At 42.6% G+C, this 26736-nt stretch overlaps 1 protein-coding gene across 4 annotated transcripts in view; it reads left to right on the top strand.

The window, feature by feature from the left end:
• NIPBL (NIPBL cohesin loading factor) overlaps nt 1-26736 on the top strand; it is a 192843-nt gene that overhangs the window by 96815 nt on the left and 69292 nt on the right. For all 4 annotated transcript variants that reach the window (XM_089687840.1, XM_089687839.1, XM_089687842.1 and 1 more), the window contains 4 exons: nt 21962-22144; nt 23717-23896; nt 25702-25773; nt 26286-26375. In XM_089687840.1, the coding sequence (XP_089543966.1) occupies nt 21962-22144; nt 23717-23896; nt 25702-25773; nt 26286-26375 (525 nt within the window). The remainder of the gene's footprint in view (nt 1-21961; nt 22145-23716; nt 23897-25701; nt 25774-26285; nt 26376-26736) is intronic.

Below are 26736 nucleotides of genomic sequence, written 5' to 3'. Positions count from 1 at the left end.
GGGGGGTTACTAAAACTGAGGATACAAAATCTGCGTAGAAACCAATCAGCTTCCAGGTTTTAATGTCAAAGCTTAATTGAACAAGATGAAGTTATAAAATGTCTACCATGTACCAGACTCTGAATGCACCACTTTTAGTCCTCATGCACAGTGGACTTTTTTTTTACAGCGGCTGTTGTTGGCATTTGGCATTTTTTTTCTACAGCCAGTAAACTCCCTAGCATGTTATCCTATGTGTCCATACTCACATAGGCTCTAGTGAGCATTTTTTGGCTGTAAAACCCCTCCCAGAACTAGTGGGTTTCTAGAGGAGTTTTTTAGCTGTAAAAACACTCTTATGATGGTAGAACATGGCAAACCGGCATTTTTTTTGAGCAACATTTTTTATTTTTGTGTTAAGAAAACCCTTAGAGGCGTAAAAATCCAGCTAATCGCTAATGCAAAAAATGCTAAAAAATGTGTAAACGTTTGACTTTATACAGCTAACACTACCAGCGGTTTGAAAACTAAGTATATCTCCCCCACTGTGTTAGATTTATCAAAATTTGGTACAGTGAGCTCAGCTGGAAATTGCAGCTTCCTGCACTCCACTCCACAAGTCTAAAGGAGTGTTGCAGACTCCAACAACCTTGTCACTGCCATGTGAAATCTTCAGTTTTGTAGGTGGCCTACTTGTACTACCTCCAACACAAAGGTGCTGGAGATGCTCTGTAAAAAAAAAAAAGTGCCTTCTGGATCTTAGATGGACTGGTTGATTTGGTGGACTCTGTAGCTAAAGGCCTGTTTTATGTTCTGAGTGTCACATTTTTAATTGGCAACAAATTGATGACTTTGTGTAATGTGCCAGTCAGGACTGTAAAAGTGACAGTGGGAAATTGATTATTTGCTATGAACTGCAAGAAATGTGAGATTTGCTCACTTTTATACAACAAACCTATTTTGTTACCTCTGGATAAAATACAGTAACGTATTCTGCACTGGTGGACACTATAGGGGACCTGCTGTAGCCTTGTCTAGGCTGATGGTCTGATGTATTGGGAGGTGCATAGGTCTCTTTATTGGTTCACAGAGATTTGTTTATAAAAGGTTAAGAATTTGGTATGAAAATTCTGTTTTTAAGATTGTTCTGAGCAGTTTCTATTATCTTCAAAAAGGGTGAACATTAATGACATATGATTGGTGTTTAGGTCCTCTCATCCATTAATGTACGCAAGTAAGCACTCGGATGTGCAGTTACCAGTGTATAGCCCAAGCCTCTCATTGATTTATACAGGCAGCTGTACTCAAAACACCTGTCACTCCCCATGTTACTAAGCCTAACACATTTGCACCATGAAATATCTCTACAGTAATACCTTGGTTTACGAATTTAATTCCTTCTGCAGGACTTTTTGTATAGCGAAAAATTTGTAAACCGAAATACAGTTTCCCATAGGAATGCACTGAAAACCAATTAATCCGTTCTGGAGATCAGAAAAAAGTAAACGCTACTAAAATTATTATTATTATATAGTATTTATATAGCGCCAAAGGGTATGCTCAGTGCTGTACAGTAGCAAGGGGGACAGAACATGAGACAAGACAGTAACAATACAATACACGAGGGATTCGAGGGCCCTGCTCTTTCAAACTTACAATCTAGGAGGGAGGGGAAGGTGGCACAGGAGGAGATGGCTGTGGGGGATGGAGTGGCGGGAGGAGTGGAGGAGGTTAGTTGTTAGGGGAGGTCGGGTGTTAGGTGAGGTTGGGGTAGGCATCCCTGAAGAGGAGGGTTTTCAGGGTGCGCCTAAAGGAGAGGAGGGTAGGCGACAGTCTGATGGATTGGGGTAGGGAGTTCCAGAGGATGGAGGAGGTCCTGGAGAAGTCCTGCATTCGGGCGTGGAGGAGGAGGAGACCAGGGAGCTAGAGAGTAGGAGGTCCTGTGAGGAGCGGAGGGCACTGCATGAGTTATTTTTATCAAGTCTTGCAGTATTTTATTAGTGACAACCATGTGTTATGTTTCAGCTGTCTGCGAGGTTCCCCGCTGACAGCTGAATGTAAAAGAATTGCCGGCAATTTGAAAAAAACAATTTAAAAAACGCAGTGAGGTCCCCCCTCCCAGCCATACCAAGCCCTTGGTGTCTGATATGGATTTTGAGGGTGGATGTCACATGGGGTGGGGTCACATGCGTGATGTTCCTGGGTGGCCCCGCCTCTTGCATATTTAAGAACTGTCAAACCACCGGAGCAGGCAGAAAGCTGGAAGCCATCGTCTGAAGCAGAGCATTTCTTACTTTTTTTGGGTCAGTGGCAGTGACAGCGGCCATCGTGATTGATGTTGGATCTTCTGCGGGGGACATTCTTTTAGTTTTTTCTTTTAATATATGTCTTGTCAAAGACCATGTCCTGTCTTTTTTTTTTTTTTTTTTTTCACTACACTTTGTTTTTTGTGAATGAGTAGGGATACTATGTACCCCAAACTCATTCACATGGGGGGGGCGCTGGGATCTGGGGGCCCCCTTGTTAAAGGGGGCTTCCAGATTCCGATAAGCCCCCTGCCCGCAGACCCCCACAACCAACGGCCAGGGCTGTGGGGAAGAAGCTCTTGTCCCCATCAATCGCTTGGTATGGATGGGAGGGAGGACCCCACTCCGTTTTTTTTTAAATTTATTATGGTGCCGGTTTTTAAATGTAATTACCGCTTTTTCCTTCGCTATAGCTCAGAAATTCAGCCGTCCTTGTTCCTCCTTTTTTCTGCTGCCTAGCCCCTCCCCCAAGTGCCCTCCCTTTCAACAGGGCTTCTAAAGGAATTTTGAAAAATATATAAAAAAAAATATAAAAATAAAAACTACTGACACCGTCCACTGCCCTGCTGACTGACACCGTCCACTGCCCTGCTGACTGACACCGTCCACTGCCCTGCTGACTGACACCGTCCACTGCCCTGCTGACTGGCACCGTCCACTGCCCTGCTGACTGGCACCGTCCACTGCCCTGCTGACTGGCACCGTCCACTGCCCTGCTGACTGGCACCGTCCACTGCCCTGCTGACTGGCACCGTCCACTGCCCTGCTGACTGGCACCGTCCACTGCCCTGCTGACTGGCACCGTCCACTGCCCTGCTGACTGGCACCGTCCACTGCCCTGCTGACTGGCACCGTCCACTGCCCTGCTGACTGGCACCGTCCACTGCCCTGCTGACTGGCACCGTCCACTGCCCTGCTGACTGGCACCGTCCACTGCCCTGCTGACTGGCACCGTCCACTGCCCTGCTGACTGGCACCGTCCACTGCCCTGCTGACTGGCACCGTCCACTGCCCTGCTGACTGGCACCGTCCACTGCCCTGCTGACTGGCACCGTCCACTGCCCTGCTGACTGGCACCGTCCACTGCCCTGCTGACTGGCACCGTCCACTGCCCTGCTGACTGGCACCGTCCACTGCCCTGCTGACTGGCACCGTCCACTGCCCTGCTGACTGGCACCGTCCACTGCCCTGCTGACTGGCACCGTCCACTGCCCTGCTGACTGGCACCGTCCACTGCCCTGCTGACTGGCACCGTCCACTGCCCTGCTGACTGGCACCGTCCACTGCCCTGCTGACCGACACCGTCCACTGCCCTGCTGACACCGTTCACTGTCCTACTGACCGACATTGTTCATTTTTAAGGTAGGCTAAGTTTGTATTTTTACAGTGACATTTGTTTTATTTTATTTTTCTACATTTTCCTTGCTATTTAGTTAGGCTTTGCTAGTTATTTCTTTTTGTTAAATGGCGCTGAACCCCGGTGAACTTTGATCTCTTTCATGATCAGGTAGATTTCCCACCTCTCAAAGTTTGCTTACCCCTGCTCTAAAGGGACAGGCAACTACTTCTGGGTCAGACAGCATCCAATCCATACCTCGCCATCTCCTCCGTGTTGCGTCACAAATATGAGAGTGCTAATGTGATAAAAAGCAGGGTGATCTCTGTTAATTGCTCTGCCTGTTTGTGTCTCTCAGATCTAATTACTGTGTATCTCTCACCTGCTGAGCACTAGAATAAAGCAGCTCATAGATAAGTCCTTCCCAAACACCCCCCCTTGACCAGGAGTTTGAAGGGGGAAAAAAATGACCCTATTCCCCCATCCATCCATTTGAAGTGGATGGGGGAAATCCTCCCCACTGAGCTATTGTATTTTGACAGCGGTAAGACTTCTCTAAGTAGTCACAGGAAGTGTCAGTATTTAGACTACAGACAGAGGTCATGCATTAACCACTTGCCATCCACACTATAGCCTAATGACGCCCTCCTGCTCACCCAGCGATCTCTGTGATCGGTGTGTCCTACGGACACAGCTGAACACGTGATGAGGTAAAAGGCCAATCACCACGGCCTTTTACCATGTGATCAGCTGTGTCCAATGACACAGCAGATCACCGAGTAAATACAGTTGCCGGTTATCGGCTGCACTTTCCTCACATTGTCACAGCAGGAGGAAACTACTGCCAATAACTGGCAGTTGTCACAGAGCAGATCGGCACTAATGATCAGTGCCCTGTAATACTGCCCAGCAGTGCCACCCTCCAGTGCTACCAGTCAGCGCTGCTCAGCAGTGTTACCCATCAGTGCCCATCATTGCTGCCTATCAGTGCTGCCTCATCAACACACATCAGTGAAGGAGAAAAATTACACGTTCGCAATATTTTATAATAGAAACAAACTTTTTTTTTTTTTTTTCAAATTTTTTGCTTTTTTTTTGTTTTGTTTATAGTGCAAAACATAGCCCCCCAGTGGCAATGAAATACCACCAAAAGAAAGCTCTATTTGTGTGAAAAAAGGATAAAAATGTCATATGGGTATAATGTTGCATGACCGCGCAATCGTCATTCAAAGTGTGAGAGCACTGAAAGCTGAAAATAGAACTGGGCACAAAGGGGGTAAAAGTGCTCGGTAGGCAAGTGGTTAAAGTAGAATATTTATGCCTTTTTTTTTTTTCTCTATATGTGTCCCATTGGAGTTATTTCCCTTCACTTCCTGTCCGAAAATAGGAAGTGAGAGAAAATTCTTCCATGCTGGATTACTGGTAGTCACCAGGACTAGTGTCCCCCTATTGGTAGATTTTCCCTCTATTCCTGTTCTAGTGACAACCCACATTTTCTTTTACTTCCACTTTTGACAACAGTAAATAGGACAAATAGGGATGGTAAATCTCCCTAATGACAGACATCAATACATATCTGACCAGGTCTGATGAAGGAGCTTACTGCGCATGCTCCGAAACACTTTACCGCCCCCACCTCCTGTCACATCCGACGCTGCGCTCCTTGCTTCGTTTTGGAAACCGGGTTATCCCTGCTCTTCCTGACTGTCATGGACCGCGCTGCCGCTGGACGGCTGGGTGTCCTACCAGGAACTACAGATATTATACGATGAGCCTTTTAACACTTTTATCTTGTAAGTGCAATTCATAAATTGCCTATTAAATTGTCAATACTACACTTAGAGGCGCCTTCCTTTTCTTTATGTTCAGTGCATTAGAGCCTTACCTCCACTCTAAGAAGAGCTGCCTCAATGTTATTGCTTCCATCCATCCCTGCTATCCATCCGGCACCTTTATCCCATAGCCACAGAGGTTGGTCTCTAACAAGAGCGCCTATGGAACATATATTTTCTGAAAAACACAAGGTGCAGATAGAAAGGTTTATAATGCCTTTAAATTACCAAGTCATAGTATAGAAGATAAGGTACGAATGCTGGGCTCTGGAGGTCTGTCCTAATAGTTATCTAGAGAAAAATTGTATACCAGCCCATTTCAATATCCTATTGTTATAGGGTTGGTTCACACTGGGAATCACATACAGTTCTATGCAGAGCAATTTCAGCCCTTTAATCGTGAGTGGGCTGTAATCACACCACACTGCACCTAAAGTAGTACATGCACAATGTTTGGAAACTCCCTGCAACTGCATCACGTGGAACTTCTGTATCATGCCATCTGGTACAGGCAAACACACTGCCTTTGGGGTGTCATCAATGTGATATTAACACATGCTGCAAATCACAGCTGCAGTGCATTGTGAATGTGGTGTGAGAAACGCACATGGAATGCAAGTTTCTTGCTGTGTTCTGGTGTGAACCAGCCCTTACATAGGTTGATTATTAACAAGCTGTCAATCAAATGCAACAAATGTGTCAAATTATGAGCTTTTTGTAATTGTGTTTCACTCTGTGTCACTGTTGACATTGTGTATCTCTTCCATTATGTGGTTTCTGTAAAAACATAATCCACTTAATTTGTTTTCATGTAACTAATAAGGTATCTGTGTCAGGAAAGCCCCAGCTCTCTGATTGTTGGTTACCACCCCATATCAGTTTGAGGATAGGTAAACCTATTTCTGTGGAGGATTTGTCAGCTACCCAATAAACCTGAACTGTTGAAATTGTTCAGTAAGTAGATTGTAATATTTTTCCAGGTGATGTTATAAACTTTTGTTATGTTTTCTTAGATATGTACGTAAATGTGGCACACTAGAAGATATGAGGATTATGTATTAGTAAACTGACTTTATTGCTGTGCCCATACATCTAGACAGACATTTTGTGTTGTATACCAGATTCACAAGTGCCTTTTACAATGTCAACATGTCAGGATTGAGCTGCATTGGGTAGGTTACGAAATGGTGTAGCGTACATGATTTTGAGATGTGTTTTCCTTGCATTCGCATTGTATGTAATGAGCTCACAATGCCTATACAGCTGGCGTAGCATTGCAGAGATTTGAAATTCTCACTCTTATCTTGCGTCTTTCTGCACAGCTTCCAGGATGTATCAGAGCGCTGCTCTGTGCTGGCGCTGACCAGTCAGAATCTCTCTGATCCATCCTGAAAGCACTACAGAAACAAGAGGTAGAAGAATGCAAATTTTAGATCCCCAGACTGCTAAGCTGGCTGCGTGGGCACTGTGACAGCTTAGCTCCAATGGAGAGGAGTACATCAGGGGCATGCAGGGTGTATGGTGGGTGTTAGTTCGCCCTTTTAAAGCAGAAGGCAAATTTTTTTTTTACCAATTCAGTGGGGCTGTGCCCATGCATTGGTTAACTGCTTGTTTTGGTCTAGGGGTTCAGAGAGCTGAGATATACTACCCTAATCCTCCGATCATGCCAGTGCAAGACTGGTCCCTTTTGGCTCCTGCTCCCCCCTGGTGTCAGTGGGAATAAACAACATATCTTTGGTATTTGGGTGAGGAATAGTGCCCCATTGTTGGTGTCAGTGGGAAGAATAGAACCCCGTTGTTAATGTTAGTGGGAGAAATAGTGCCCCATTGTTGGTGTCAGTGGGAGGAATATTGCCCCATTATTAATGTTAGTGGTAGTAATCGTGCCCTATTGTTGGTGTCAGTAGCAGGAATTGTGCCTCATTGTTGGTGGTGTTCACAGGAATTATGGCTCATTGCTGGTTTCAGTGGGAGGAATAGAGCCCTGTTGTTGTCAGTGGGAGTGATAATGCTCCATCATTAATGTTTGTGGTAGTAATTGCTCCATTGGTGGTGTCAGTAGCAGGATTTATGCCCCATTGTTGGTGTCAGTGAGAGGAAAGGGTCCAGAGGGATTGGAACTTTCAGATATCTATTGCTGTCTGTGTCTTTGTCCTATTTACTGTGAAAGAGGATCTCAAAATTTGCGTTGTCTCCAGAGCAGTAATAGAGGAGAAATCTTCCAATGGAGACACTTGCTCTGGTGCCAACCAGTGATTCCATCACTTCGGACAGATTTCATCTCGCTTGCTCTTTTGGCTAAGGGAAATCTCCCCAATAGGACATAAATAGCAATAAAATAGAGAGGGGTTATAACCCTCTTCTACACTATCAGATATGAATATGTAGGGCTTATGGCTAGGAATTACTAGAGGGACAAATATTTTCTGAATGTAAGTCTGTTTGTTCTTTGTAACCATTTTCTTTTTGGCTACTACGAAGGTTGCCTGTGCCCGTTTATTACATTTTACTAAATACCAAACGCTTTTCAGTTTTTCTGGCTGTTTCATATGAACATTAAACTTTGTTGGCATCTTGGTGCATTCTCCTTATGTTTGAATGTGAAATAAATGTGTTACCTAATCTTGGTTTTAATTCTAGCCATTGAAATGAAAATATTTTTCAATAGATTAAAAAAAAAAGTAAAAAAAAAGTAAAAAAAAGCCTTTTCGTAGAACTGGTAAAATCTAGCAGTCTGTAAAGCAGTAAATGAATGGCAGCATAGGACATCTACAGTCAACAAGAGGTTAAGCCAAATGAAAACTTTTTTTTTTTTCCCTCTTTCTGGTGTGTTTTGATTATAACAGCTGCCAGAAGGTGGCGATATAGCAGAAGCCGTGTAGCACGTGTTTTGCACTGTCTGGTACTTTTCATTGATAAAAATAAAAACACAACCAGTTCCTCCACTGATTAGATAAGAAGGAAGTAAAAATAGCACAGCTTGCCCTAGGTATCACCAGTGTGTGAGCGTACAGCAAGTTGTGCTTTAGTCATATATTTTGTGAATTCTAAGCCCATCTCGCAGGATGAATCTGACACATCTAAAACAGCTGTCATCTTTCACAAGTGGTTTATTAGCTGCAGGTCACATATCTTGCTGAAGTAACCATTTCCATTTGACAATAACCATAATCATTTTTATTATCACATTTCACCGAGGACAAACCATGCTACAGGGTTTTTCCTTAATTAAATTACATAAAAGCATAGAATGTATTTCTTTTAAATTCTTAAAGAGAATGCTGTGCTTGCAAAGCATCAATGAGTTTTTCATCTTAAAATGTACTGCATCAAGATGTATGCATTATTTTTGGCTCTTTGTTTTAAAGAAAGCAGTTTCTGTGCCTTTAGAACAAATTGCAGAATGGCCTCATATTTAGGAATCATTGTAACATTATACACATTTTTTTAGACCACTTTAGAGCTCATATTCTCTCTGTGTCCTGGTTCTAAAATAATTACACATTTCAAATATAGTAGCTTATGGGAAGATGAGAATTTCCACTTCCATATCTACCTAGGTACAAAGACGTGTCTATAAGGTTTGGTCCAAAGCAAGGCAAACCTCAACTGTCCGGTGCATCTCTAATCCAATTTTATTGATGGGGAGATTTCACTCTGACCCCACAAGGGCAGTCATAAGGGCATATGTTTTGTGCATTAAAATGTTTTGATGCTTCCCTTTGAACCCATTTGCACAGGCACAAAAAAGTCACCTCAGCTTTTAGATCCTTAATGCATTATTTTTCTTTTTTACGTACCAGAACACAGTCATATTGTATCCTATAGTCCCATACACCCAGCTACACAGAGCTCTGTAATCTGGAGCTGTGTAAAAAAAAAAAACACACAAATAAAAAAAATCTGTGTCCATGGTACTGATTTTGAAATATTTTTTTGTGAGCGCATGTAAAGGTCCATGCTAATGTTTACATGCATCCAACATAGTCTGCTTGCACCTTATTGGCCGTTATATCAACATTACTATGTAGCCAGTGCTGTGGACTACACACTATTGGTATTGACATGTGGGCCCTGAATGAATGACCTTGGTCGTCAGTCAGAATGACTGAAGGCATACTGTTTAATCAGCAGGCTCCACCCACTGATTACTTTTATTTACATGTCTACCCTCAGCAGCAGCAGTGCATTTCAGCTCATAGAGAAACATACAAGGGTAATCGTTCATAAGAGTTCAGATTTAGAATGGACAACTTTTTATGTAGGATCCTGCTGCTAACTAAAATGATAAAACAAAATAGAACAGTACAGCAGCTTTAAAGTGATCATTGACCTTAGGCTTCATGCACATTAGCGGTTTTTTAAAGCGATTCTAAAGGTTCATTTTTTTTATTTTTTTTTGTAAAATAACGAACATGTCTATACTTATCTACTCTGTGTAGTGGTTTTGCACAAAGCAGCCTGGATCCTCCTCTTCTTGGGTCCCCCACATGCTCTCCTGGCTCCTCCTGTCTGTCGGGTGCCCTCACAGCAAGCAGGTTGCTATGGGGGCACCCGCTGCTCTGTGTTTCCATTCACTCACGGATCCTTGGCTTGGCCCCGCCGCTCTCTCTCGTCATTGGTTGACTGGCTGTAATTGACAGCAGTGGGAAGCCAATGAAGAGGTAGAGACCCGGGGCAGCTAAGGCTGCCATTTATATCGCTGGATCGCGATGAGGCTCAGGTAAGTATTCAGTGGGCTGGGGGCACTGCTGCACATAGAAGGTTTTTTGCCTTCATGCATAGAATGCATGAATGTTAAAAACCTTCACTTTAAGCTCAGTGGGTTGATAGGTGTACTGGCAATGTGGTATTATTACAGTATCTCACAGAAGTGAGTACACCCCTCACATTTTTGTAAATATTTTATTCTATCTTTTCATGTGACAACACTAAAGAAATGACACTTTGCTACAATGTGACGTAGTCAGTGTACAGCTTGTATAACATGTAAATTTGCTGTCCCCTCAAGATAACTCAACATACAGCCATTAATGTCTGAACCGCTGGCAACAAAAGTGAGTACACCCCTTAGTGAAAATGTCCAAATTGGGCCCAATTAGCCATTTTTCCTCCCTGGTGTCATGTGACTCGTTACTGTTACAAGGTTTGAGGTGTGAATGGTGAGCAGTTGTGTTAAATTTGGTTTTATCGCTCTCACTCATACTGGTCACTGGAAGTCCAACATGGCACCTCATGGCAAGGAACTCTGAGGATCTGAAAAATAGAATTGTTGCTCTACATAAAGATGGCCTAGGCTATAAGAAGATTGCCAAGACCCTGAAACTGAGCTGCAGCACGGTGGCTAAGATGATACAGCGGTTTAACAGGACAGGTTCCACTCAGAACAGGCCTCACCATGGTCGACCAAAGGAGTTGAGTGCACATGGTCAGCGTCATATCCAGAGGTTGTCTTTGGGAAATAGACGTATGAGTGCTGCCAGCATTGCTGCAGAGATTGAAGGGGTGGGGGGTCAGCCTGTCAGTGCTCAGACCATACACTGCACACTGCATCAAATTGGTCTGCAATGCTGTTGTCCCAGAAGGAAGCCCGCAAACAGTTTGCTGAAGACAAGCAGACTAAGAACATGGATTATTGGAACCATGTCCTGTGGTCTGATGAGACCAATAAACTGATTTGGTTCAGATGGTGTCAGGCGTGTGTGGTGGCAACCAGGCGAGGAGTACAAAGACAAATGTATCAAGCATGGTGGTGGGAGTGTCATGGTCTGGGGCTGCATGAGTGCTGCCGGCACTGGGGAGCTACAGTTCATTGAGGGAACCATGAATGCCAACATGTACTGTGACATACTGAAGCAGCGCATGATCCCCTCCCTTCAGAGACTGGGCCGCAGGGCAGTATTCCAACATAACGACCCCAAACACACCTCCAAGACGACCACTGCCTTGCTAAAGAAGCTGAGGGTAAAGTTGATGGACTGGCCAAGCATATCTCCAGACCTAAACCCTATTGAGCATCTGTGGGGCATCCTCAAATGGAAGGTGGAGGAGCGCAAGGTTTCTAACATCCACCAGCTCCGTGATTTCGTCATGGAGGAGTGGAAGAGGACTCCAGTGGCAACCTGTGAAGCTCTGGTGAACTCCATGCCCAAGAGGGTTAAGTCAGTGCTGGAAAATAATGGCGGCCACACAAAATATTGACACTTTGGGCCCAATTTGGACATTGTCACTTAGGGGTGTACTCACTTTTGTTGCCAGCGGTTTAGACATTAATGGCGGTGTGTTGAGTTATTTTGAGGGGACAGCAAATTTACACTGTTATACAAGCTGTACACTCACTACGTCACATTGTAGCAAAGTGTCATTTCTTCAGTGTTGTCACATGAAAAGAATAAAATATTTACAAAAATTTGAGGGGTGTACTCACTTCTGCGAGATTCTGTATGTGGTTATATGGAGCCAGTCCTTGGACAAAGCAACATGCAAATAGTCCTCATTGTAGTATATTAGGACAGGTAATTGTGTGTAATAGTCCTATTGAGTCCCCAGAAGTATCTGCTTCCTGAATATTACATTCACATCCATAGCCAAAAATTGGCCCCTTAGGCTGGTGGCCAGTGAGGCGCCCTTTTGGGCTGGTGGCCAGTGAGGTGCCACCCTTGTTTCCCCAGTGAAGTTCCCTCTTGACGCTGGCGGCTGATGAAGCTCCCCTTACAGTGCTGGTAAATATGTTCAAGCTTTTTGGGTTTCATCAGCATATAGTAATATATGAAAAACTACATCTGCAGCATTTTTGGAGACTCAACACACCACATACATGTGTCATGCATGTACATTGGAAGCTACCGTCCAAATGCGTTGGTGTAAAACTGTTTCAATCAGTTGTATTGTAACTGAATGAGACAGCTGCCCTTAAAGCGGAGTTTCAGTTGAATAAAAAAAAAAGTCAGCAGCTACAAAAACTGTAGCTGCTGACTTTTAAAATACAGACACTTACCTGTCCCTCGGGCCAGCGGTGTTCTAACCACGGCTGGTTTCAGCGGCCGTCTTCTTGCACCAGCATCTTCAGTGTGGGAACGTGTCTGTGACAGCTAGCGGCTTCACGTTTTGTGACTAGTCCCACAGTCCTCTGGCACCCTTTAGAATATGTAGTGTGAAAATCTTTAGTAGAGCTTATTTTCCATAATTTTGGGTTCTATTTGTAGATCCGCTGTTGTCATCAATGAGAGCTGAATAATAGATTTCTTTATTGATCTAAGGAATTAAGGCCTCATTACCACTGGCAATGTCGGTCCTGCATTTATATGTGCAGGGGTGTGGACATCAAAAAAAAAAAAAAAAGACTTGTCCGAGGAACTAAATCGGGGCCTCAATCTACTTGTCCCTCATGACAATCTACATGTCCTGATAAAAAAAAAAAATATGAAGGGTTGATGTGGTTTTTTTTTTTATTAGGCAGAGGTGCTTTTAGGAATGTCTGGGGCTTTTTAAAATTAAAGGGGTTTTATAGCGGCTTAAACCTTTTATGTTTTTAACATTGCGCTGTTTGTCCCCCAACTCACCTCCGTGTCTTCAGCAACGCACCCAGGGACTAGCAGGGAGGGGAGAGACCTTGCCGTGAGACCAGCACTGATTGTGTGCTGGTCAGGAAAGGGGAGTGTTGGGCTCTTTTAACGTTCAGCAGAAGAGCATCTGCTAAGTGAGTAAATAAGGCGCCAGACCCAATTGGGGGGGCGCGACTTTATTGCTCTAGGTTATCCTCGCACATGGAAGCACTTGGGTGTTCAGTACTAGAGCCGGCTAAGCAGCCAAATCAAGCTCCAGTATCTGCTCCATTACGCCCTGTTCACACCTGGGAGTTTTGGGATTGCGGAAGAATTGTTGCGATTTTGCCCACAATCTCAAAACGCACTACACTTGTAAAATGCAGGTTCAGGTGTTATTTTCAATGGCACCTAAAACGCGGTGAAGTTTTGCAGCAATTGTCGTGCGATTTACTGTGCGGCAATTGCTGCAAATTGCATCGTGTGAAGCTTGTTGCCCAAAAAGGAGAAGGAGCTTCTTTTGGGTAACAAGCTAGCTTCACACGATGCGACTTGCTGCAGGGCAATCATGGCAAAGCTGCACTATGTTTTAAGTGCCATTGAAAATAAAATAATGGCACTTGAATCTGCTTTTTGTGATTGTGGGCAGATTTGCAGCGTTTCTGCCATGATTCTAAAACGCCCAGGCGATTGGAGCCACCCTGTTGCACATACATGCGATTCTGGTATTTTTGTAGGTGTTTCCATGGTGCAGGTCTGTTGGCCGCCAGCACCATGGAAACTCATTATGCAAATCCAGGGTTCATTGGCGGTATTGAGAGGAGTCCCAGCATTCAGAAGGGGATGAAAATGCGCCTCTGCTTATCCTACTTCGCCTTCCATCAATTGCAATGTTGTTGTGAAAATTAGGCGTTTGGTCTCTCATGTGAAAAGTGATAGTTGTCTTAGGGCTCTAATGTAAAAGGAGGGGGTAACTGAAGATTCTGGTTTAAGGGGGGGAGGGGGTGTGTGCTTATGATACAAATACAGGGGACCCCATTGTAGACTGGGGTTCCTGGTCTCTCTGGTGAAAAATGATAGCAATTCTAGGACTCAAGTGAAAGGAGGGAGTAACTGAAGATTCTGATGTGAAAGAGAGGGGTGGACGGGGAATTCTGATATGAAGGGGGTTGATTATGATACAGGGGACCCCATTGTAGATTGGGGTTCCTCAAGATTTTGCATATTTTCAAAAGGTGCTGTTAATGAAAAAAACTGGTTTATAAGACCTATCCTAAGGCATATAAATGCATGTAATGATTTTAATGGTGCCATTCACACTAAGCACTTTCCTGCATTTAGGTGCAGTCAGTTTAGGGCCAGTTCACACCAGACTTACAGGGGAATGCAGTACCCGTCCTTGTGTATTCCCATGCAGTGTGATTTTTGCAGCCTAGGAACTCGCAAAAAGTAGGGACACAACTATACCCTTTTTTGATCGGCGTGTACAAGTACCAATACTTTCGGTCAAGTACTTGCTGATGCTGTGTACTGATACTTTGTAGCGTGATTTGCGCAATACAAAATGTATGGACACAAATTGCACTGCAAAGAATAGCATACGATTTAAATAGGAATGCGATTCCAGTCCAAACGCAAGCAGTCTCCCCACTGTTCCAATGTGAACCCAGGCTTGTCATAGCCACACAGGAGCAGTGTAGGGAGTTTTCCCACAGCAGAGAATGGGAGAGAAGGGCGTGTGGGGATGTATACCTTGATGGCAGATTCTCCTGATTCTCAGCTGAAGGAGAGGAGAGAAATCCTCAGGGATTTGAAATCCCACTACTTTCTCTCATAATAATAAAAGGTAGTGCTATATTCAAATTAAATAAACAACTTCTGTTTGTGATATAAAATAAATGTGAACAAAAATGTATCTGAGATTTTTCTTTCCATCAATTGTGAAAAACGTCCATCACCAAAAACAATTGTGCAACTCCATCACCAACAGAAATGAATAAACTCACCAGAGCAAGTTGCCAGTTAAATTATAAACCAGCAATTGCACTTCTTTGCTCTGGGAGCAATACTCTGCAGGCAGACTCGGCGGTGACCAGATTTTCCAATCAATTCACTCTCAGCTAATGATGCAATACTCTGCAGGTCAGGGGAACCCAAATATCCAGACACTTATTATATATATCCTCCTTGGGAGCAATACTCTGCAGATCTATGAACTCAGCAGTGAAATCCTCCAAACAGAATTCCAGATACTTTATGCACAGGCTCAGAAGAGAAAGAGAGAACAAAGCAGATGATCGTGTGACACCGTATGACACATTCATAAAAGCTCATCAAAATCGACTCACATGGAAAAGTGTCTAGCCCACATTAGCAACAAACACATTTAGTTAAAATCATCACAGAAAGCCGGGCACACTGGCCGCTTACAGAATGTAGTGACGTCAGTCCGAAGCTCCACCCAAGGGGGAATATAGCGCTACCTTTTATTTTTATTATTATTTCCTTTATTTTAAGGGTAAGGTTTAGCAGCTTTTGTTAATTTGGGTAAAATTTTTTGGCGCTTTTTCCACTTATATGCTTTTTTTTATTACTTTCTCCCCTCTCCTTGCATGGATGACAGTTGGAGCTGGAGGGCTTTTGATTGGTCAGCACCTTTACATGGACAATGCTGACCAATCAGAAGCCATCTAGCTTGTACTGTCATCCCTGCAAGGAGAGGAGAGAAAGCTGCTTCACAGGTCAGGGGATTTGAAATCCCTTCGGCTTTCTCTCCTATCCTTGCAGGGATGACAGTATGGGCTAGACGGCTTCTTATTGGTCAGCACGGTCCAAGTGACTGTGCTGACCAATCAAAAGCCCACTCTCCGGTTAGTATGGGATCAGTGCAGGGAGGTTTCCCGCACCGCTCCTGTATGAACTCAGGCTATGACGAGCGTGGGTTCACACAGGAGCAGTGGTTAAAACCGCATGCGATTTGGACAGGAACCACATTCCTGTTCAAATCGCATGCTATTTGCAGTGCAGTTTGCCTTTTGTATTGACGCAAATCGTACCACAAAGTATCGGTTTCCGGTATTGGGAGCATTTTCACGAGTACTCGTGAAAATACTCGGTATCAGCACCGATTTCACTAGTACTAGTGTCCACAAACACACTGCGGTTGCATTTGAGGTGCCATTAACTGCTGAGTTGAGGTGGGTGATTTTCAGATGATTTCAGGCAGTTTTATTTGAGTGTTTTTATGTGTTTCTTGCACACGTAATCACACATTATATGCATATTTCAAACCTGTACGTGTGTTTTAGCCAATATAAAACAGCAGGGGATAGAAATCCGTTCTTACAGGCTAAAAGGAACCTGAAATACATTTGGGGAAAAAGTCCCAAGTCTGTTGGGATGAGAAAAAAAAACAAAAAAAGCCTCAAAAGCAGCTCATGTAGCTTTTGGAGCCTCAGGCGTCAAGGTACCGGCAGATGAGTGCTCATATGTGAACGGCCATCATTTAAATACATGGAAATTTGTTTAGAGTTTTGTTACTTTGAGCTTCAAGCTACAAATCGTTTAGATGCGAATGGAGTGCTAAAACCACATTAAAGCAAGAACTTCTAAATATGGGAAAATGTTATCTGGGAAGCACAAGAGTTTATACTTCCCAAATCACTTTTCCTGCTTTTAGAAATGTTAAACACAGGAGTGCTTGTGTGAATGAGGAGAATAAGGAGAGTCATTCTTTAATCTGAAATACCTGGTATTTGTAAAGGTGCTCAAACACAATTGTAAACAACCTGAGTGCTTCACTGCAATAGTAAGTTGCCTGTAAAGCTCAGGTCTGCATTTATTACTACATTTAGTCAAGTTTAATTGGGCTGTAACCATTTTGCTGCCAGTGCCATTATAAAACTCTACAGACTTGGGGGTTCTTGCTGTTCCCAGCATGGGTGCAGATTGGAAGCACCAGTCTGTTCTGGTCCAACAATAAGTCTAGGAACTGAAACAATCATCACTTGGGCTTCTAATGCTTTTACAGATCACCTAATTGGGAGCTCTCTTTTCTCGACAATATACACCAATCAACCATAACAATATGACCACCTGCCATAATCCGTCAAGGCATGGTCTCCACTAGACCTCTGATGGTACGTTGTGGCATCCGTAACAGATCCTTTAGGTCCTGTAAAATGTGAGTTGGGACCATGGATCAGATTTGATTTTCCAGCACATCGCACAGATGTTCAATTGGATTAAGATCTAGAGAATTTTGTGGCGAAGTCAACGGTAAAAGAAAATCCAAAATTTTGGGTTGTCCCCAGAAATGTAATTGAGGGGAAATCTTCCAATGGACACTAGTACTGGTAACCTGGTGAGCTAACCAAAGGAATCTCTTAATTAGCAGGAATTTTCTCTCACTTTCTGTTTTGTCTGTAGGACAGGAAGTGAAGGGAAATCTCTCCAATAGCGCACACTATTTCTTTTTCTTTTTCAAATGAGCTCAGCTAATTTAGTTTTTTTTAGAAACCTAGAATAGCAATATGCGTGTATAGGCTGTACTACTTGTGTGTGTTGTAATAAAAAGGTATTTGGTAAAATCAAGTTAAGAATTGCTAATCCAAGGCACACTGTGTATCCCACTCTTAATATGTTGACAGCTATGGAAGTCTAATGGAAAGCTTCTCAAATAGGGATGCAAGGAGGGCGGGAGGTGGAAGTGTTTTACGTGGAATAATGTTGGTCACATTGAGTTACAAAAGGGCATAGGGCCAAGCTGGTCTTCCTTTCCTGTAAGCCTTCCTGCAGAGTTAAAGAATAAGTCTAGTTGTTAATCAGATGGTATATGGGTCCATTCGCACGGGCTTTTTGACGTGCGTGTCCCCGAACTCACTCTGTGCACGCAGTCCAGTTCCCCATTGAAATGGACCCTTAGTTTTCCAGGGAAATAAATAAACCACTCTGTACATTCAAATTTACCCATGTTTACCTTTAATGGCCTTGCAAGTATCTGTTGATCTGCCAGAAGTTGTCCCTTTTTCACATGATTGCTGCAATCTGGTCCGTCTGTCAGTTTTTCCGGTGGACCTGATCGGACCCTCCATTCATAGCTATGGAGCTATGGGTGTATACAGACGTGTCTGTTTACACCCGCCTACTTCCAATTCAATCCACTAAAAAGAAAAGGAAAGTGATCCATTCCCCTTCCATCTGATTGGATTGTCCATTTACGCCAGACCACCCATAGAGCAGAGCGGGCTGTGTCAATGTCCACTCTGCATAAACGGAGTGGACATGGACCTGTCCATCTCCCCCTGCTTGAAAGGGCCTCTACAGTGGACTCCTGATTTCCTCTTGAGTGCAGACAACAGTATTTTGGGCACTAAAATCACAAGGAATGGTGTCAAGACTGCCCATCTGGCTTTTGCTAAACCACGGAATTCCTCTCCCTCTCATGTCCTCAACATTGAGAATAATTGTTCTGTAGTCCAAGATGAGATCTGGGGGCATTGATTAGGCTCCTTGAGATAACAACCAACACAGAACAGCACTGATTTTTTTTCTGACAACAGGTATTTTTTGTACTTTTTAACCATTTGCCCTCCAGAGGATTTACCCCCCTTCCTGACCAGGCAATTTTTTGCGATACAGCGCTGCGTTAATTTAACTGACAATTGGGCAGTTATGCAACGCTGCACCCAAATGAAATTTGTCATTTTTCCCCACAAATAGAGCTTTCTTTCGGTGGTATTTGATCATCTCTGTTTTTTGTTTTTTTTTTTTGCGCTATAAACAATAAAAAAAAAGACAATTTTGGAAAAAAAAAACCAATATTTTTGACTGTGCCATTAAACATGACCAGCAATTTTTTTTTTTTTTTTTTTTAAATCAGGCCGAAAATGTATTCTGCTACGTCTTTGCTTTAAAAAAAAAATCCCAATATGTGTAAATTGATTTACGTGAAATTTATACCATTTACAAATGGCGGTATATATACTTGAATTGTTTTAAAAAATTATTATACTACTAATGGTGGCGATCAGCGACTTATAGCGGGACTGCGGCTGGCATTCTGACACTGGGTGAGAACTAACTGCCACTGAGATCCCCAGTGACACTAATACAGTGATCAGTGCTAATAAAAAGCACTGACACTGTACTAATGACACTGGGCAGGAAGGGATTAACATTTGGGTGATCAAAGGGTTAACAGTTTGCTGTGTTTTACTGCGTGTGCTGTGTGCACTTTTACCTTGGAGACATGCTGTTTTGTATTTCTCTGCTGTGCAGAGAAATACAAAACAGCATGTCCTTGCTGGCAGGGGAGAGACCTGTGTGTTTACAGGTTTCCACGGCGATCGCCAGGTGCCGGCAGGGAATCTCCAGCCAGGACCCGGTGATTGACATGCTTAGCCGCCAATGACGGCACGGGCAGGGTGGTGAGCGCCCTACCCGGAAATTCAAATCACGTGTATATATGTATGTGTGTGTGTATATGTATATATATATATATATATATATATATATATATATATATATATATATATATGATTTTGCTCAGCCCTGCTGCCCTGTAGCAGTAGTTCTACCATGGGGCAGCGGGGAAGTGGTTCAGCAGATATACAAAACATTTTTTTAGATAATTAACAGAGCATGTAGGAGAAGTTCATTGAAGTGACAGTCACTTTTTGAAACAGAGCTGCTATCAGGTGAAATGCATAGAGTCCTGCAGCAGCTCTAATTGCCTCCTGCATGCTAATCTGCATGGTAATCTGAATGGGCAAAGTTCTGTCACTTGGAAGTAGTGTCAGAGCTTAGCTGTTCCTTCCCATCTCCCCACATGGGCTGCAAGTGGTAACCCTTGAGAGTGGAGGGCAATAAGAGACAGCCAGGGCTGTGCTGGTTTGGTCTGTTGCACATTAAGAATAAAGACAAAAGAAATTGAGGCCGTTAATATTTACTTGTATCGCTGGACGTATTTTATCTGCCCAGTCACCAAAAGCAGACAGCAAAAAAAGTGTGAAAAAGAATTCACAAGGAGAAAGTGGTTACATTATGGACAGAAAGCGATACCCAGGAAGTCATCACAAATTATGCTTTAGACATTAAGGTAAAGACCACAGTTAGCCATCACCACAAGATGAGACAATACCAAAAGAAACAACCTAAAACAATCATCGCCAGCATGCGGCCTGAATGCCTCACTTGGAAACAATATGCACGGGTGGTGAGTGGAACTCTATTTATACTGAAACGGAATCACGGCCCTAGGGCCTCCTCTACTTGAGGCTGTATAGTGACTGCCATATTGACTTTCTCTTATGTCACTTCTTTATCACAGGATGGGGACATTATGTCATACTTCCTAGATGGTGCGCAGCACCCTATCTCTACTATCCTGCGTGGATATTCATATTATTTCCATGTCTGCTATACATTAAGGGAGGCATTCAGGCCACATGCTGGCGGTGAAGAATCGTTACATCATTATCGGCAGGGCCCTGCCATTCCAACGTCAGATGACGGATGTCCTATGGAGAAGTCATTATTGATACCAAGTTTCTTCTAAGTTCCATTATCACCCCGTGTCATATTTTGGACACTCTTTTCAGTCATACCAGTCACGTTCTGCCTGAATTCCTTTCAAAAAGGCATATTATATTCACCTGAAGATTGTGTCTTTGAGTAATGGCATTAGTAGTCTCAATATTTCTATTGGCACACATATCAGCAGTTCAGTTTACATCCATGTGTTGCGTGCATTTTTTGTTTGATTCATGCCCTAAGCTGAATTTTTATCAGATCTCTAGCAATGTCTAGTTGGGCTCCTCAGTCCATATATATAATTGGTACAAGTGTGATGTATTTATATTATTGATGTACAGTCCTATAAATCAAGATTTATTGTGTACATCCCCTATGGGTGGTGTTTCCCATGTGCCTGTGCTGTATACAAATAAGACCTTGTGTCGTTGTCTTTACACCATAACTACATACATGGCCGGTCATGACGTCCTTCTTTTATTTTTTGTTTTAGGTTGTTTCTTTCGGTATTGTCTCATCTTGTGGTGATGGCTAACTGTGGTCTTTACCTTAATGTCTAAATATGTGCAAATTTTGCAATAAAGCATCATTTTTGATGACTTCCTGGGTATCGCTTTCTGTCCATAATGTAACCACTTTCTCCTTGTGAATTCTTTTTCACACTTTTTTTGCTGTTGCACATTAAACCTGCTCGATTAGCCAGTTGAAATTCACTCCATAGGGGTAGCCCTGTCTGCATCCTCCTGCACAATATCCTTCGATTACAAACTCAAGAAGTCAGATGAAAAATTTTCTGCTGAGCAGCTGCTGTATCCAATCAGAGCTGATCTTTGAATATTTCGACAGCTTCTGGTGCTGACTGTCGGAAAAACAATAGCTGCAGTAGCAGATTCATCCATCTCGGCTGTATAGTTTGGATAGAGGAATCAGTTTATTTTTTTTTTCATTCAGATTATTCCCAATAAGATATGGCCAAGCTTTATATTAAAATAATCTTGTCATGTGGGAAACATTGACTATTGACTGCAAATGCTAGTTGCCTTTCTTCTCTGTTTGCTTGCTGGCTTCAATATTTTCTGGTACCAAAAGAGCATTATTGGCACATCAAGATAAAATGTACTCAAGTATAATTTGCGTAGATATTAATGAATACAACATCCATGAAGTAAAGCAGCATCATGGACCCATGGGTCTCAAGCTTCACTATTTTCTAAGTCAACGATTAAATAACTGACCTTCTAATTGATTGCATTTTTGATGAAGAACTAATTGATGAGTGTTGTGGAGTTTTGTAAACTTTACAAAAGTGTAATTTCCTATTGTTGAACTAATGCAGTTAAAGGTATTTTATAGGTAGCATTTTATGTGTCATATAAGTTATCTCTTGTATCTGTTGCGTGGTTGAATATTAACTTTTCTTTATATGTGTAGGGGGCATTGATCAGTCTGTCCTGAAGGAACTTCCTCCTGAATTGGTAGCAGAAATCGAGTCATCGATGCCGCTTTGTGAACGCGTAAAAATGAACAAACGTAAACGCAGCACTGTAAACGAGAAACCCAAATATGCAGAAATTAGCTCAGAAGAAGACAATGAAAGCGAAGAAGACTTTGAGCGTGAGTAATTGGCTGCCATTGGATAGATCCTAAAGGAAGCTATCTTATGCAAAGACAAGATGTTTATTTTAAAAAAAAGTTTGTCTACGAACAATTCCTGTTTACTTCTATTCAGGTTGTCATAAAAAATTTTTTAAAAAAAGCCACATTTCTTAAGTCACATCTTTCCTAGATATACTAACAGGGTACCTGCTACTGCATCATGAGGTTGAAATCCCACTACATATTATTGACTTCCAAGATTAATGGCCACAGAGAGGTCTTTTAGTGTGCCTGTGAGAAGAAAACATGTAGTGATAATATGGGGGTCATCCCTGAAGACCTAGCTGTATTTACCTAGTTGTTCTATTACGCACTGCCTGGCTTCAGTACTTGAGTCCCTGATTTGGAAAGAATGTAAACTCAGAGGCTGCTTCCTGCATTCTTATTCTAAGCCAGGGGTTCAAAATATTCATCCCATAGGATCAACTTAAAGTGCTACTAAACCCATAACCCTGCATTCACTATATTTGGTGTCCCATAGTACACAGAAAATGGAAATGCAATTATTTTAGTAAATCTAAACTACTGAATAGTTTTTCAGCAGTATATAGCAGTCTTGTGGCTTCCATCAGTGTCCAGTCGAGCACTGGTTAATTTTGTTGGAGGAGTTTTCATTCTCCCCTGACTGTCCTGTGAGGTTGCATGACCTTGTGCTGATCTCAAACACCTTCCCAAGAAAAAAACAAAAACTATCCATACACACTAAACGGAGCATGTACAGAGTGACTCCTAGCGCTCCGTACTATCAGCAGATGGATTGGGGACAATAGAAGGGAAGGAACAGAGAAGACTGAATTAAACAGCCTATTTACACAATGCCGTGGATTAACTCCTTAGGTTCCACAGTGAGTATTACAGCATGCTTTAATACATATGTAGTTTGATTTTACTCTTGTGGGTTTAGTAACACTTTTAAGAAGACCTTCCATGCCAATCTAAAAGTTTGCCTTCAAACACAAATGGCTGTAAAGTCCCATCTGTAAACCGTTCACCCCTCCTAAATTACTTAGCACCAGGGCCATAACACCCACCCAAATGGGAAAGTTCTGCTATAAGTACTGGTCTACTGCCCCTGAGGAATTGGCACCTTTTGAGGAGCTGGTACCTAATTTAGACAGGTACCCACTCCCGCCTAGGCGATCGGAAGTTTTCTTCCCTCTCAATATTTTTTTGGCATGCGTGACAGGTCCTGGAAGAATACGGAACCATTCACAAGGCGCAGCGCTACTTGCACAGTGGGCACCCGGCTGTGAAGCCGCAAGCTGTCACAGCCAGGTGCCCACACTTAGGATGCAGGTGCTGAGAATAGCGAGCGGCTGGTGAAACGGGCTGCAATGAGCACCCCACTGGATCGTGGGACAGGTACTCGCTTTTTTTTTTTTTTTTTTTTAAAGTCAGCAACTATAGTTTTCCTAGTTGCTGGCTTTTTTTTTTTTTTTTTTAGGTTTTACTTGAGCTCTGCATTAAGCCTATTGTGTGATCCAATTATCTGCTACATGTATTAAACACTTTTACTTTTGCTTGTTTCAGCCTCCAAAAAGAGACACAAAAAAGAAAAAGCGGATGTGGAATGGAAATATGAAGAACGTGAAAGGCGAAGTTCTGGTGATCATAGGCGTGGTGGTAATGAAAGGCGCAGTAGTCGCTACAGAGAACGCAGTCCAGAAGATTCTGACATGGACGACTCTCCACCTCCAAGTCTAAGTGAAGGCAAGATTATATGCATGTTTTTATGTGTTCACTGAGATAACACTCCTTTTTATCTGTATAACCAATGGTAGGGATAAATTAATCAGTTACATTAAATTGTATAGAAGGAAAACGCTATTTTTTTTCCAATGTTCTGGGAGAGTTACACTCTTTATCGGGTTTTTACTGCTGTGTCCCCTTTTGGGGATATTCAACTTTGTTCTTATGACTTCTGTCCCTGAAACAAAGTGAGGAAAATCAGAAATTTTGGAGTTGTCCCCAGAAAAAAAGGTATGGGGAAATTTTCCATGGAGGAAATCTTACTTTGGGAGGTTTCCTCTAACTTACCTGTTGTGAATATTGGACAGGAAGTGATCAGAAATTTCCCTAGCGGTACACAATCAACAAACAAAACTGTGGTTTTAATTCCCTGCTCTATCTAAAACAAGAAATAGTTTTGGCTAGACCAGGGGTGGGCAAACTTTTTGACTTGAGGGCCGCAATGGGTTCCTATATTGGACCCGGGGGCCGGACCAAGAGTAGATGAATGATGTGTATGTGTCATCCATAGTAAGTATAGTAATATTCCCCCATAGTAAGCATAGTAATTCATCCCCCATATAGTAATTCATCCCCCATATAGTAATTCATCCCCCATAGTAATTTATCCCCCATATAGTAATTCATCCCCATAGTAATTCATCCCCCATATAGTAATTCATCCCCCATATAGTAATTCATCTCCCATATAGTAATTCATCCCCCATAGTAATTCATCCCCCCCATAGTAATTCATCCCCCCTATAGTAATTCATCCCCCCTATAGTAATTCATCCCCCCTATAGTAATTCATCCCCCCTATAGTAATTCACCCCCCATATAGTAATTCACCCCCCATATAGTAATTCACCCCCCATATAGTAATTCATCCCCCATATAGTAATTCATCCCCCATAGTAATTCATCCCCCATATAGTAATTAATCCCCCATATAGTAATTCATCCCCCATATAGTAATTCATCCCCCATATAGTAATTCATCCCCCATATAGTAATTCATTCCCCATAGTAATTCATTCCCCATATAGTAATTCATTCCCCATATAGTAATTCGTCCCCCCTATAGTAATTCGTCCCCCATATAGTAATTCGTCCCCCATATAGTAATTCGTCCCCCATATAGTAATTCGTCCCCCCTATAGTAATTCGTCCCCCCTATAGTAATTCGTCCCCCCTATAGTAATTCATCCCCCCTATAGTAATTCATCCCCCCTATAGTAATTCATCCCCCCTATAGTAATTCATCCCCCCTATAGTAATTCATTCCCCATATTAATTCATCCCCCATATTAATTCATCCCCCATATTAAGTCCCCAAGTCCCCCCTGTGTCAATTCACTTACCTTTGCTCCGCGCGTTCCTCTCGCCGTGTTCCCGTGCCGTTCCGGTGTAGCACGAAAATCTGTCTCCTATGAGGATCTGTCCCCCTCGACGTATCTGCGCATGTGCCAGTTTCAGGCATTAGCAGCCGATCGGCGATCTCCGGCACATGCGCAGATACGTCGAGGGGGACAGATCCTCATAGGAGACAGATTTTCAGGCTACACCGGTCTTCAGGGCGGACTGTGAGAGGAGCCTAGCGGGAGCCTAGCTCCGCGGGCCGGATTAAAAGGTCCGCCGGGCCGTAGTTTGCCCATTGCTGGGCTAGACACATGAATAAAGAGTATTGAAGTGTTTTACTCTAACACCAGGCTAGTAAAATAGATATCCAATGTCTATGATGGGACCAAACCTATATAATAACAATAATATAATTTTCCTCTTAGTGGCTCGGAGAATGAAGAAGAAAGAGCGGCAGAAAAAAAGGAAAGCTTATGAGCCAAAGTTAACGCCTGAAGGTAAAGATGGAGAATTTGTTTACATGGTATTTTTTCTTTTCTTTTCTTTTTTTTTTTTTTTTTTTTTAACCTTCAAGGGTTTTTATTAGAATTTTCATTCTTTGCCACCGATTCAACCAGTTCAATGCTGTCTGCAGTATTCGTTAAATATATAGATGTATGTTTCATTTATAACCTGACAACTGGGGCACTGCATGTTTGCAAAATGGATTCCCCATCTTCTTATAATTGATGCAGTTACCTCTATTTTCATATTTGCTCAGGGATACCTGATACTCTCTAGATGGTATGTGTTGTTGGTGCAGACAGTCAGCTTTCAGACTTTGTGAACCCCCACTAGTCTTCAGTTACAGTGCTGTGCTAGGTTTAAATTGCCTTCAAGGTCTAAGGTGTTGCTCTTCTATAATGGGACCAGAACATTTTAAGAAACAAAACAAAGACTGATTTGAAAACATAACTTGGCAAGGTAGCTAGTGTTTCCGAGTTTCACTTTTTTTTTTGGCATCTTTCAGAAATGATGGACTCCTCGACCTTCAAGAGATTTTCATCAGCAGTAGAAAATATTTTGGAGAACTTGGAAGATATGGACTTCACAACATTTGGTAAGATTTAGAGTGGTGTATTTAATCAATTACTCTAATACTACTACCTCTTTAAGCTGGCCAGACTTTGTACAATTTTTCTTGTTCAATTCCCTTTAGATTTACCTTCAGCTATGTAGTGCAAGGGCCTGCCTGATTGCATACAAATTGAAAGTATTTAGGTTTGACCTCATATTATATGGTTTTGGTAAGTCTAATGGAAAATTATACAAGAAATATGTGTAGTGTATGGCCAGCCTAAGTAGCAATTATTTCTTGTGTCTCTTGTGGCACTTTTTTTTTTCTCTTTTTTTTATTAAAGCAGGTGTATTGGGAGACATGCTGAACAGTGTGGGAAGGAAACCCATTGAGGAGCCAGTAT

Source organism: Staurois parvus, unplaced genomic scaffold, assembly GCF_062004578.1.
Source record: "Staurois parvus isolate SC_StPar_1 unplaced genomic scaffold, SC_StPar_1.0 ptg000438l, whole genome shotgun sequence".
Lineage (NCBI taxonomy): Eukaryota > Metazoa > Chordata > Amphibia > Anura > Ranidae > Staurois > Staurois parvus.
The sequence above is the reverse complement of the archived record's forward strand: the minus strand, read 5'-3'. Positions and strand labels throughout refer to the sequence as shown.